The sequence below is a fragment of the Mugil cephalus genome, chromosome 10, assembly GCF_022458985.1.
Source record: "Mugil cephalus isolate CIBA_MC_2020 chromosome 10, CIBA_Mcephalus_1.1, whole genome shotgun sequence".
Classification (NCBI taxonomy): Eukaryota; Metazoa; Chordata; class Actinopteri; order Mugiliformes; family Mugilidae; genus Mugil; species Mugil cephalus.
The window spans coordinates 7,708,892-7,721,979 of NC_061779.1; the positions used below are offsets into that span (position 1 = coordinate 7,708,892).

The window sequence follows — 13,088 nt, forward strand, 5'->3', positions numbered from 1 at the left end:
GAAATAGGAACAGAGAGAGAGTTGCAATGAGATGCAGTGAAAGCATGAATGGCCTTATCTAAATCTGTGGAGAATAGAAATAGAAAGACAAAGGGGAAAAGGAAGACGGAGCAATCGTCAAAACTCTCCTTGTACAAGGGGAGTTTTGACAATCGCTAGACTCACGCTTTTGTTCCTGCAACCAAGGTGACAAACACTGCGTTTTTATTGAGCTCCTTTATTTATTATGCAAAGAATGAGCACTTTTATATAGGATATCTGGACATTTAAAAGAGTTTGGTAGAACCGTAATAGGTCCTAGTCTTTCTTGTACGTCTACTGTTTGTTCTGTGTTTGCGTCTCTTCGTGTCTTTCTTCTACCTTAAAGGTACAGACACATCAGAGAACTACAGGCAACAAAAGCAGTCTAAAGCTTTACCTCACAACACATGTGTCATTACAAAAAAGTTGCACTCAAACACACCGCAAAGACCCCAGCCTACAGCCCTGTGGCAGATCCTGAGTGAGAGGAGATATATTTTCGTACCAGCAGGGGGCAGTAGTCTTTGTTCGTTATTTAAAAGGGTAAACTGGAAGAGGCTAGCTGGGAGGCATTGGAGGCTAGGAAGCACTGCAAACCAGCTGACCTCTGATTAGCTGATCTACAGTTATTCATTCTAGATGATCATTTTGTCGTAAAAATATTTTGAATTTTGAATGTGCAGATCATGGACTGAAGAATAAATGGATGACATGTCACGCCTCAAAAGTAAGGACCTAGCATGTGGAACTCCCCCTGGTGGATGCCTTCAGCGTAAGTCATACGCTGCACCTCCATGTTAATGGGTCGGACTTAGGCCAAACTAAAACACTAAAGGAAATGCCAAATACATTTGAATGGTTTCTGCCATTTTAGGTAGTTAATTTAATACAGATGTACGCTCAAGTGTTCATTTTTATTTCAGAAGTTTGGGTTGAATTATTTGATGCTATAAAAAGCAGGATGCCAGTGACAACTGAACTACAGTTCAGTAGGACAGTGAGAGCTGTTACAATAATAAAAATAATAATAATAAAAAACTTATCAATTAAAAGCAACTACCAGTGAGTCTAGAGGAAGTGTGTCATTGATAACGTGGCTACACCCTTGGAGATTTCAAAACAAACTTGCAAGATGGTGCTGCCCGTTTCCCTGGGATACCTGTGCCAGTTCGACCAATTGGAGGACATGGAAATGCTGCGTCCATTTTTTTTTTACAGTCTATGTTTCAAATGAGATAAAGATGAAGTGTGTGTGTTTCTGTGTGTGCCCTTTGAAAAAGATGCAAACTGGGGTCCAACCAGCGCAGGACACACCAGTAAAACTAGAGTAACAGATACTCATCGGTGGCCCGACATTGACAAACAGCTGTCCATCAGCTTGGTGTGTCTGGAGGCCCTAAACTTCATCAATCAACATAGATTATATACTAATTATATACAAATCTACCACTGCAGTAAATCTACCTAAGCAATACAGTTTCAGTAACCAAAGTGGTTAGGGTGAGTTCTTTTAAAGTTTTTGTCTGTGATTCAACCAACTGGATTAAAGCCTCCTGTATCTACGCCAAATTTACTCCTTTAGATTTCATATTTAATTCTCTCATTTTTAAGCTGCATTTTTGATAATAGATTTCTATATCGCAACTACACCTTGCCTCTTTTTCTCTCCGTACCATGCTGTGTGAATGAGCACATTATTTGGAAACACGAAAAATGGGTAACGCTGACCTCTGGCTCGAGGCCTCTGCCATTCTGATCTCTGAAATCTCAAAGCTGACCCTCGTAATTAAATTCTGTGTCGGCGCTCGTGGAGCGGACTGGATGTGAATGTGAATATGTAGAGCTTTGATGCTTTGCAGTATAGGCTTTCACGCTGTCACTCCACACATGAAAGCGCTGGGCTCAGGACAGCAGGGAATGGGAAAGTGACAATAATAACTTGCTGCCCAGTAGATGGGCTGGGACGGACGACCCGACGCTCAATGGGGCGAGAGAAGACTTTGCTGCTGCAGTGTGAATGGCTTCTGAATTAAAATATGTCTAAACCATTTTTAAGGTGCCAATACCACAGTAGCAATAGCTCGTTACTTTTGTTATAATATATATCTATATATATATATATCTATATAGATAGATATCTATATAGATAGATATCTATATAGATAGATATCTATATAGATAGATAGATAGATAGATAGATAGATAGTGCATGCACATCAAAGTAGCTTTTATGCAACTTTTATGTTGTCAGATATAGGATTCACACAAAAAAAGCTTCTCCCAAGAGAAACGGTTTCTAAAAAATAAGGTGGATGTTAAGGTTTTCTTTTGTCCTAGACCCACATCTTGGTGAATGAGGATGTACAAAACACACTTGAACGTCAACTGTCCTTAAAATCTGGACTACCTTGGATATACTGGCAAATAATGTGGACTAGGAGATAGAGAGTTTTATGGAGTTACAGGACCACCCGAATAGTCTCCTAAAACTAGATTTTGACACACTTCTATTTCCTCTACAGTTATAGTTTCTCATTTATTAATTCAAATTATCCTCAACTGCTACGTCACTACTTTCATCCAATTAACTATTTGCCCTCCTCCTCCCCATCTCCATCTTCACGGTTAAACTCTTCAACCATCTCCCAACTTATCTTCTCTAACACAGTCCCTATCTAGAGTCATCACCCCAGATTCAGGTCTATGACACCATTCCTCTTAAAGTCATGTTCACGTTTCCTCAATAAATGTTTCTTTCACCCACTTGACCTCTCCTCGCTGAAATTCATTAGCCTAGAAATACAGTAATGAGCTGGAATGGGCACGTGGTCTAAAGAGCCAGGATAAACCAACCGGCCATTTGCCAGTGTCGGGCAGTCGGTAAGTGTCTGAGACCCTAGTTTTGGCAGCGTGTCCTGTACTGTTGGCACCAGTCGGACCCCCGCTTTTCAGCTGGTTTGGCATGTTAAATTAAAACAGAATGAGCTGATTATGATTCAGAGGAGGTCAGCTCTGTACGATGGTTTGTAGCTCTTCCTAACTTTCCAGCTAATAGTAGCTCTTTCAGTTTCCCCTTTTGACTGACGAATACAGGCACCTGCCATCTGTTATTTTCTTTAATGCAGGAAGTGAATTTATGTTTCCTTGTTTCCTTGTTTCCAGTATCCGGTTTTGTAGCCTTTTCCAGCCAGTTGAGCAACAAAAACAACTCTTTCTCTGAGCACTTCAGAAAGATCCTTTGTCTGGCACATCACAATCTTCCACAAACATGTGTTGTGTTGTGTGAGCCAAATCCCTGATTTTTTTTTTTTTTTTTTTTTTTAAATGAAACAGGACACTGAATGACCCCTGAGTCTCATTGTAGAACACAACAGCTGGACAATCATTTGGCCTTTAAAGGACCAATATTATGCAAAATTCACTTTATAGAGGTTTTCTAACAGTGGATAGATGAGCCCGTCCTCTAAAATTACCGAGCGAGTGCCATTTTTTCTCGCAGCAAAGATACGAGCAAAGCACGGCTGTTGCTCTTTTGTCGGCTGCATCAACGAACCGTAACAATTACCAGAAACTGAACTTCTTTCTTTCTGGGTCAGATTCTGGTTCAAACTGGTAATGTTGAACGACAGCATCTCTACCAGCCACATTCATAGATCCACCGTAAACATTACCCCATGGCAACATCAGCGAAAGCCACATCCTTTCCCTGAGAGGGGCGTGGAGTAGGCCTGGACAGACAGAGCTCATTAGCATTTAAAGGTACACCTTGCAAACAATGATGCTGGATCTCCGAAACCTATATGAAATTGTTGAAAAAATGTATAATATGGAACTTTTAAATTAATTTATAAACCTAAAGGTGCACTTACTTTTGCACCTCACTGATATGTAATATTCCTTATTTCTCATTCCTTACTTCTCATTTTCCTTAATGAACAAATACACACACATCATATTTCTGTCTCACTTGTTTAATTACTACTTTCAGGACTTTTTGAATCGTTTTTATGCAGAAATGTAAAAAATTCATTTAAAAATAAAACATTTAAGCTGCACTGTATATGCCAGCTGGCCGTTGGGTGTAGTCTCTGTCCAGACACAGGTGATGTGAAGCACCATCCCATCACAATCGGCCTTCATACCCAAATTTGATAAAACTCACACATTTGCAGGTTCATACAGCCATGAATTACGGTTAAAGTCAAGTTTTTAATAACGTTTCACCCGGAGACTCCCCAGGACGCCTGTAATCACAAATGAGAAAGGAAATCCAGTGCAAGACAGCAACTCATGTACGGAGGCGGGTAAAGACACATAAAGCAGCGTTAGTAGCTAACGCTAAATGCTAGTGCATCTACACTGAAAACATCAATATGAGAAGGGTGATGACGCAGACTCAGGAGCTGAGGCCAAAATGTTGTCCAGTTCATTCTGACTGTTGCATTACACCACTTAGCAAAAAGCATAAATAAATAAAAAAGAACCTCATTATTTATTGTATTCACACAGGATGTACATGCACCATTTGTATGTACATGTAAGTGACAAACTATAAACCCTATATAACATAAAGCGGCAACACTTATTCATCACGAACCCCCTCTGCTCCTTCTAAAGCTCCCACAAAAGGTTACTCTTTATTTCTATTGAGTGTAATTTCCCAGTACGTTAAGCCCAAAATATTTCCTTTTCACCTCACCTTCTGTGGATCCACAGTGAGTGATTGCAACTGCATAATGCCTATTGTGGATATGAGGAATAAAAGCAGTGCTCCTGCGCCCCTGGGACAACACTGACAATGGAGCAGCCTTGGCCTAGATGCAAATCATAGCCTCTCATACGAACTACACTGTAGCGGAAAACGGGTGCACGGTCGAGCGTGCACGTGCTTCTGAGTCTTCGGAAAGGGAGCTACCTCCTCATTAGGTGAATCTGATGGAAGCGCTAAAACCATGGAACCAAGGAAAACACAGAGGAGGGAAGGAGGGAGGCGAAAGAAGACAAGAGGGAGAGAAAAAGGGAAACAGAGAGAGTGAACAAAGAGGAGAAGGAAAGAGAGCTTGAAGAGAGAGAACAAAAAATAATTAAAGGAAGACGTGAGGTGAGGACACAGAGAGCGAAATTGGGGTAAGTGTGCGTATGTGGACATGAGGATGTGTGTTTGTGAGTATGTGCCTGCAATAGGCAACACTCACACTAAGGTGGCTGGTTGCAGGATTAGTAGTTTAATTGGTACCTCAAGGAATAGAGGAAACTCAACAACAGTGGAGTGGTACCAGGGGTGGGCTGCAGGGCTGCAGGGCCATGGTGACACACACACACATAATTATTTTTTATTACGATTATTCCACTTGCGAGGAAGTTGTCTTGAACTATTCCCTTACTTTTAATCAGATGTCACCATTACGGTGGTAAAGTGTTTTTTGAAAACACAAAGCAATGCACACATGCGCACACACAACCCAGGGATACAAATGATGCGGAGAAGAAGAGGAATTAAAGTATAAAAGAGAGAAGAAACGTGAACAAAAGGAGTCAAGGTGCGAGGGGAGCAAATAAAGCAGAGAGCTATGAAACACCACCAAGAGTCTGAAGCCATGCCAGCTGCCCTCCGAGGCTGCACTTGAAGTGCTTCATCAGAGCTGCTCGGGTGGTTGAATAGCTTCAGAGACATTTTTTCCTCACCACCAACTTTCCGATGTTGGAATGAAAGTCATTCGCCTGACTGCGTGTGGGTTTGAACACAATGAATGTCCTCCAACAGGAACCGTATGGATGTTGTTGTTGTTGTTTTCTTCACATTTATACGAGCACAGAGGTCGTCCGCTGTGTTTTCTACTGCTAACGCGTGGAGCATTGCTGCCTGACTGCAGTATGCACTGAAGCCTGTGCAAGTTTATTGTGTCTGAGTTTGATTCTGCAGCAGTCTGCAGAGAAAGGAGGGAGAGTTCATGTGCTAATGTGAACAAAAGTAATGGACTTAAGATACAGTATAAATCTCTCCAAATATCTGCCCCACTACCAGGCCATGATTGATTTGGCTACAAAACGCCCATAAAGGATCTCAATGGCCGGGGTTTTTGAGCCACTACTAATTTTCTTCTATAGAAATACACTGATCAGCCACAACATTAAAACCACTGACAGAAGACGTAACTAACACTGAGCCCCTTGTGACAACCCAGTGTTCTGCTGGGAAATGCCTGGACCTGGATTTCGTGCGTATGTTACCACCCACTTATGCTTTTGCGTCAGTTTGACGCCATAGCTACCGCAACAGCCCAGACTCCAAGCAGACCCTACTGCTGTAGCCTGACAGACACCTCCCAAGAAATGTAATAAGAGCTGGGATTGATCCGTTCAGTAGTAGTGTGTTTCCACTTTTCCGCTTTAGTATTTCCGGCTGCTTCTCCATCGCCGCAATTTTTGAATTGATTGTTTTGGTTCAGTAACTCCTCTTTGGCGAAAGTTTCAGTAGTTGTTAAATGGCGATTCTTTTCATATCAAACTATAGATGTCCTAAGCAATGCACAAGACTGAACCCATGTCAAGAAGATCAACTTCTCAATCTAGTAAATGACAGTAGTCATAGACTCGAAAGGCACTGAAAACGTTTTCGTTTCAACCTCATATTTCTCTGAAGTGGGCATTTTCTGCAGTGAACAAAAACTAAATTTATGGCATGAGGGAGTAAACTGTTACCGTCTCCCATTGAGATGTATTCCTAAAAAATTAAAATTAAAATCAAAAGCTGCGGTTCAAGGTAAAACATGCATGAGTACCTGCACAAACGTTTGTGGATATTTCATGCAATAATTTTTGAGATATAACAGCCACTGCCACCCTTAAAGCTGCACTTGACCCTGCAACAAAAAGGTTTTCCCATAAGCTGCAGTAAATAATATCACTTAGATGACTGATGACAGCAACAAGACACTCACACACATACACACACATTACCAAAGGAGGATATTTCCAGTATACCTCCGTTAGGTTTTTCCTCAAGGACTGTAATGACATGCTTTGTAGACCTCAGTGAAATGTTTCTTGAACAAAGCAAGAATCCTCCTTTGAGTTGGATTCTGTGAGTCACACGTAGCGAGCTGAGCGACCTGTGAATTATACAATGCGTGTAAGCTGTATTATGGGGGAAGCGTGTATGCTGTCACTGCCTCATCGAGCGCTCTTTAGTTTGCACAAGCCTCATTCATAATGTAGCGAGAGGAGAGTGCTAGGTGGTCACAGTTGCAGCTACGGTTCATTAAATCACTATTTAAGCTGTCAGCTCTGCAGTACGACAACTTTTCCAGGGTGTAACTCCCAGTTCCACCTCCCTGGTTGACTCTGGGAGTTCAAAACGATTATTTTGGCTCGGTACAAATTTTTGTCAGACTGGAACAGAGGCCCTATTCTAAGACACTTCCCACGTGAACATCTCCTTCCTCCGGCCGAGAGGACTTTTTCATGAAGATAGATGACAGAGGTATGTATAAATAGAGTGGGGAGCGGACGACAATAGAAAGCGAGGGACAAATGATGGATGGATACAGGATATAGGGAAATGAAGTGGTGAGAGATGGAAAAGATGGGAGGAGAGACGGGAAGTGAGAGTATGTTTAATCAGCGCCGTCCAAGAAAACGAGAACCAAAGAGTGAAGATGTGCAAGGACGAGACCAGAGGCAGCCCTGCTCATAATTAAAATGATTAAAATGCATTGTGGCTACAAAATCAGTATATTCCCATAGTAAACTGTAATTAACAAAAAGAGGAAATTAAAGTTTTCTTTGTTTTTCTGCATAATGAATGTTTGGTTTAATGGTAATTTGAATGGTGCAATATCTGTGAGTGGGCACTAAAAATAGTTTTTAATATAACTTAAAGGAAAAGTTTGACATTTCATGGAAATACACAGAAAATGCAAGAAGATTTGTTTTCTAAAGCTGCTGGTTTCATTTATTGTTTTGATATTTTATTCCCTGTGCAAAAAACATGAAAATGTAAATAATTTTTGGGAATCAAATGTCGGTTTTAAAGCATCAAAGTCAAATTTACCGTTGATTGAAATTAAACGCTGGAAAAGATAAAACTTGTTGAAAGTGATTGTTCGTCCATTCTGTTTGTGCAAATGAAAGCCACAGTCTTTGTCTCATACAGTACTAGTCAGTTAAATTGCTTTTTATTTTATAAGGCCGTATTCACGGGCCTGTGGTGCTGGCCTGTCAAAGCCACAGCCCGGAGGGAAATGAAAATTTAATTTGCAACAGCGGTGGAAGAAATTAAAGAAATATAAACAGTTTTGATGCCAGATATGTGTCGCGACATCTTCAGTACTGTGCTGTTAATGGCACAGAAGAAAATCTAAATGCTGCTCTCTGAACAGAGTAAGTCTGCATCCATAACTTATAAACTCCAATGCTCGCTCTGTGTATTATAGTTTCATAAAAGGTGTTTTTCATATAACTACAAAAGACTTTTAGTGAAATGTCTTTCATACTGAATGATTCAAATGTATTTCAAACCATGGATTTTTTTTATTGGCTAGCATTATGAAGCTAGCCGCTAACATCCCAATGTCCAGTCAAGATTCATAAGCTAGTCAATATTGTCCAAAGGCGAGCCAGTAGCATTGCTATGCTAGCCATTAGCAAACTTAGGCTAGCCACTACCATCTGTGGGTTGGTCAATCATAACCATAGGCGAGCCAGTAGCATCCCTAATCCAGCCATTAGCATTCCCATGGTAGCCAGTTCTATCTATATGCTCATCAGTAACAATTCTAGCTCAACAATTGGCATACCTAAGGTAATCAACAGTATCCGCAGCATGGTCAGGCTTACCTTTAACAAACCTAGACTAGCCACTAGCATCCATAGAGTAGTAAATAATAGGCTGTCCCTGTCGAGCCACTGATATTCATCAGTTGCTTAATATTATCCATAGCCTTGTCAGTAGCATTACTATGGTCGTCACTTGCATCTCCAGGCAGGACAGCCCTCTCCCTGGCCACATCCACTAGCTCCTCTGGAGGAATCCCCGGGCACTCTCAGGTCAGATAGGAGATGTAATCTGGGCCTACCCCGAGGCCTCCTTCCGATAGGACATGCCTGGAACACCTCTAACGGGAGGCGTCCTGGAAGCATCCTTATTAGATGCCCAAACCACCTCAACCCCGGTGCTGTGGAGGAGCAACGGTTCTACTCTGAGCTCCTCCAGTGTGTCCAAGCTCCTTACCTTATCTCTAAGGCTGAGCCCGGCCACCCTGCAAAGGAAACTCATTTCGGCCACTTGTATTCGCCACTTGTTCTTTCGATCATTACCCAAAGTTCATGACCATAGATAAGGGTTGGAACGTAGATCAACCAGTAAATTAAAAGCTTTGCCTTTCGACTTAACTGTCCCTTCACCACTACAGACCGACTAGCAGCTCCGATCCATCTGTTGATCTCCTGCTCTATCCTACCCTCACTCGTGAATAAGATCCCAAGATACTTGAACTTCTCCACTTGAGGCAGGACCTTCTCCCCGACCCAAAGTTGGGGGACGATGGCTTCAGACTTGGAGGTATTGATCTTCATCCCAGCCGCTTCACGCTTGACTGCAAACCAAGAGCTGGAGGTCGCAGTTCGACCTCTATCCACAAAAGCAGCCCCCACATGATGCCTCTGGGGACACAGTCGGAAGCCTTCTCCAAATCCACAAAACACATGTGGACCGGTTGGGAAAACTCGCATTTCCTGTCCCGTGCCTGAGTGAGGGTAAAGAGCTGGTCTGTGGTTCCACAGCCAGGACGAAAACTGCATCGTTCCTCCTCGATCTGAGGTTCAACTATCAATCGAACCCTCTTTTCCAGCACCCTGGCGTAGACTGTCCCAGGGAGGCTGAGGAGTGTGATCCCCTTATACACACCCTCCCAACACCCAAATCCCCTTTCTTAAAGATGGGGACCACCTCCCCAGTCTGGCACTGCCTCTGATGTCCATGCAATGTTACAGAAGCGTGTCTGCACCTGCTGGTGCCCCTGAACCTGACTGACTAGGGCAAAGTATTTATAAACATGATATCAGACTTGATATTGAAATGAAATCTATTGACAATTTAGTCTTTATACTATACAACTAACCTACTACTACTACCACCCATGGTTTCAAGTGGACAGTGAAAAATAATATAAACACTATAAAGCTGCAATATGGGAAATGCAGTTTTTCCTTTTTATCTCGATGCACATCAGCAACTAAAAGTCTGGGTTCATCTAAGTTTGGCACATTCAATTTGAACTCTGTGGTGAATCAACTCAGTTATACTGTATATGCAGCTAATTGTCTCAGCAATTAATTGGGGTAATAACACTGAAGAGTCTAATAAATAAAGTCTGAATCACGTATTAAACACCTTTAAAGCCTCGTTCAATGATTGCGCACATTTACACCATCTAAATCTCCTTTACAGTGACTTTACTGCCATTTCTGATATATGTTTTAACTTTGGAAGTTTTATTAATGTTCACACATTGAGAGCATGCGGAAAAGTCATGACTAGTGAGACGATAAAGAGCCAAGATTTCAATCTTGTGTTATTGTACTGATGTTCAGTCTCGATGCATGTCATTGATATCGGATAACAGATTGACATTGTGGAGACGTAAAATGCTTATCTAATCTTTTCTTTGCTTCTTTCTTTTGCCTTTGTTTTCCGAATCCACCCTCCAAAAGCAACTGGATACTCACTTAATACTGAGCTAAGTGCCCTGCGGGTGTGAGAACTGAAAGTTGGCAGACCTAAGAGATAGTGTTGAATTTGGCAGCAGTGTATAACAGTGAATGACCTGCAGATGGAGTGTATCTCGTGCGTGTCCTCGTCCTTGCGAGCGTTGTCGGTCAGACTATCGCCAAGAGCCATCAGACATTGTGCGAATCCCTTGTAGATAGAGTGACACCTCCTGGCTGAGGCTGCAGCGACAGGCCACGGGCTCAACACTGGAAAACACACACAAAAACACACTAAGCGTAAAAACTACATGTGCAAAAAAGAAACCCCAAAAACATATCAACAGAGAGAGAAAAAAATAAATTGAACGCTCAGGTTGAATGCTTGGTGTAACATGAATCAATGAGAAGCAGACATCCGCAGTAGCCGACAAAATTTTAATTTCTCTCAGTGTCAGTAGAGTCAACATCTGTTGCCAAATGGGGTTTTGAAATAGTGACTCCTAGCCACAGCTGAAATCATATGAAAGTCCTCATATTTGCAGTATTCTGAATTCACCCTTTGTCAGCATTGAAAACCTGACAAACAGAGTCTAGACATCTAGCTTTCGCAGACGTGCTAACGTTAGTAGCCTCTATACCAGTCTTCAGGTTTTTTTGCCATGTGATAGTAAATCAATTTTACAACTTCAGAGGGTACAAAATTCACCTTTTAGGCTTTTAATCACAACTAGTAAAAGGGATCATATCACTCTGGCTCCCAGTATGATTTAGAACGTTTAAGATCCTACTAATTACTTTTAAAGGGCTGCATGGCCGAGCTCCCGGCTATATCATTGACCTTTTAGCACCGTGCAGGCCAATGCATACCTTGAGATCCACAGACAGAGGTCTGCTGTCTGTTCCAGGGGCCCAGCTGTTATCAAAAGAGGACAGGGCGTTCCCAGATGGCTGAGGTATGATCAGTCTGAGGAAACCAAGTCAGCTGTTCTCCATTATCTCCTTGAAATCTCTACTTCAAACATACTTTTATTGGAGAACTTTGTGGTTGTAATTTGAGTTTTTTAAGAGTATTGTTGTGTGCTTTAATGTTTTCATTGTTTTTATTTACTTAGTTTCATGTCACTTTTTCTAAAATTAGCCATAAACTGCATGTTTTATGGGCATGGACCCCCTCATTGCTATTGTTTGTTAGCAACAGTAAAATAGGAAGTCAAACCAATCAGAAGGCCAACAGAGGGTCACTTTAATGTCTGTGGAGGCACCGACTGAGGCTATTTGATTTAGGAGGTGATGTCAGACAGCATCCCTGTAATTCCCACTTATTAGCACAGGGGCCGTCAACTTCCAACTAACACTGTGATCTTTAAAACTGGTGCTTTAATACACTGCCTGGCTGAGGTCTGGACTCTGTGGGGGCAAATGCATGTGTGAAAATGATGTCTTTAACAATGGCTGATGAATCCTAACATTGTCATCTTGGAAAATGCTCGTGCCATCAGGGAAGAAAAAAATCCATTGACGGAATATCCTGTTCATTCAGTATATTCAGGTAGTCAGCTGACCTCAGTCTTTGAGCATAATGTTGTTGAACCTAGACCTTAGCAATTACAGTGCCTCCAGATCATAACATTGTCCCCCAATGCCCCATCACTCTGGAACAGGGTAAATCTGGACTCATCCGACCACATGACCTTCTTCCATTGCTCCAGAGTCCAATCTTCATGCTCCCTAGCAAATTGCAGCCTTTTTTTTTACAGATAAGTGTCATTGATTCGTGGTTTTCTTAAGGCTACACAGCTGTTCAATCCCAGTCCCTTGAGTTCCCATCACATTGTACAAGTGGAAACACTCTCACTTTCACTATTAAACATAGCCCTGAGTCCTACTGTTGTTTTTCTTCAATTTGATTTCACCAAACGTTTAAGTGACCGCTGATCACGATCAATCGGGATTTTTTTCTGACCACATTTCTTCCTGGAAGACCATGGTTCCCACTATCCCTCCAGTGAGGTGTCTTTCCACATGGTTGTTTTAAGAAATGAGAAGCTACTCATTGCATCATCTCATCTCAGGACAGGTATCTGGACAGGTCGCCAGTCTATCGCAGGGCCTCATCGCATCAGTTGGGGTTAAATAACTTGTTGTCAGCTGAACAGTAATCACCGAATGCAGTAATTATTCTATAGGGGGGTTCATACCTGTTTGCTTAGTTAAATCCAGGTGGTGACGTTTTTTTTGGCCAGGCAGTGTATTTGCAGCTGCCAAATAGAAGACAGTTTGTGCAGAGGGGGGGCTACTGCTGTCTATGCTACTGTTTGTTCTTTGTTGAGATATTGTGTATTATCCATCATAGACAC

At 41.9% G+C, this 13,088-nt stretch overlaps 1 protein-coding gene across 1 annotated transcript in view; it reads right to left on the reverse strand.

Annotated features, from left to right (window-relative positions):
- The window catches only part of nrn1la (neuritin 1-like a), an 87,959-nt gene that overhangs the window by 14,598 nt on the left and 60,273 nt on the right, over nucleotides 1-13,088 (reverse strand). The window contains exon 2 of the mRNA XM_047595339.1: nucleotides 10,848-10,998. Within this exon, the coding sequence (XP_047451295.1) occupies nucleotides 10,848-10,998 (151 nt within the window). The remainder of the gene's footprint in view (nucleotides 1-10,847; nucleotides 10,999-13,088) is intronic.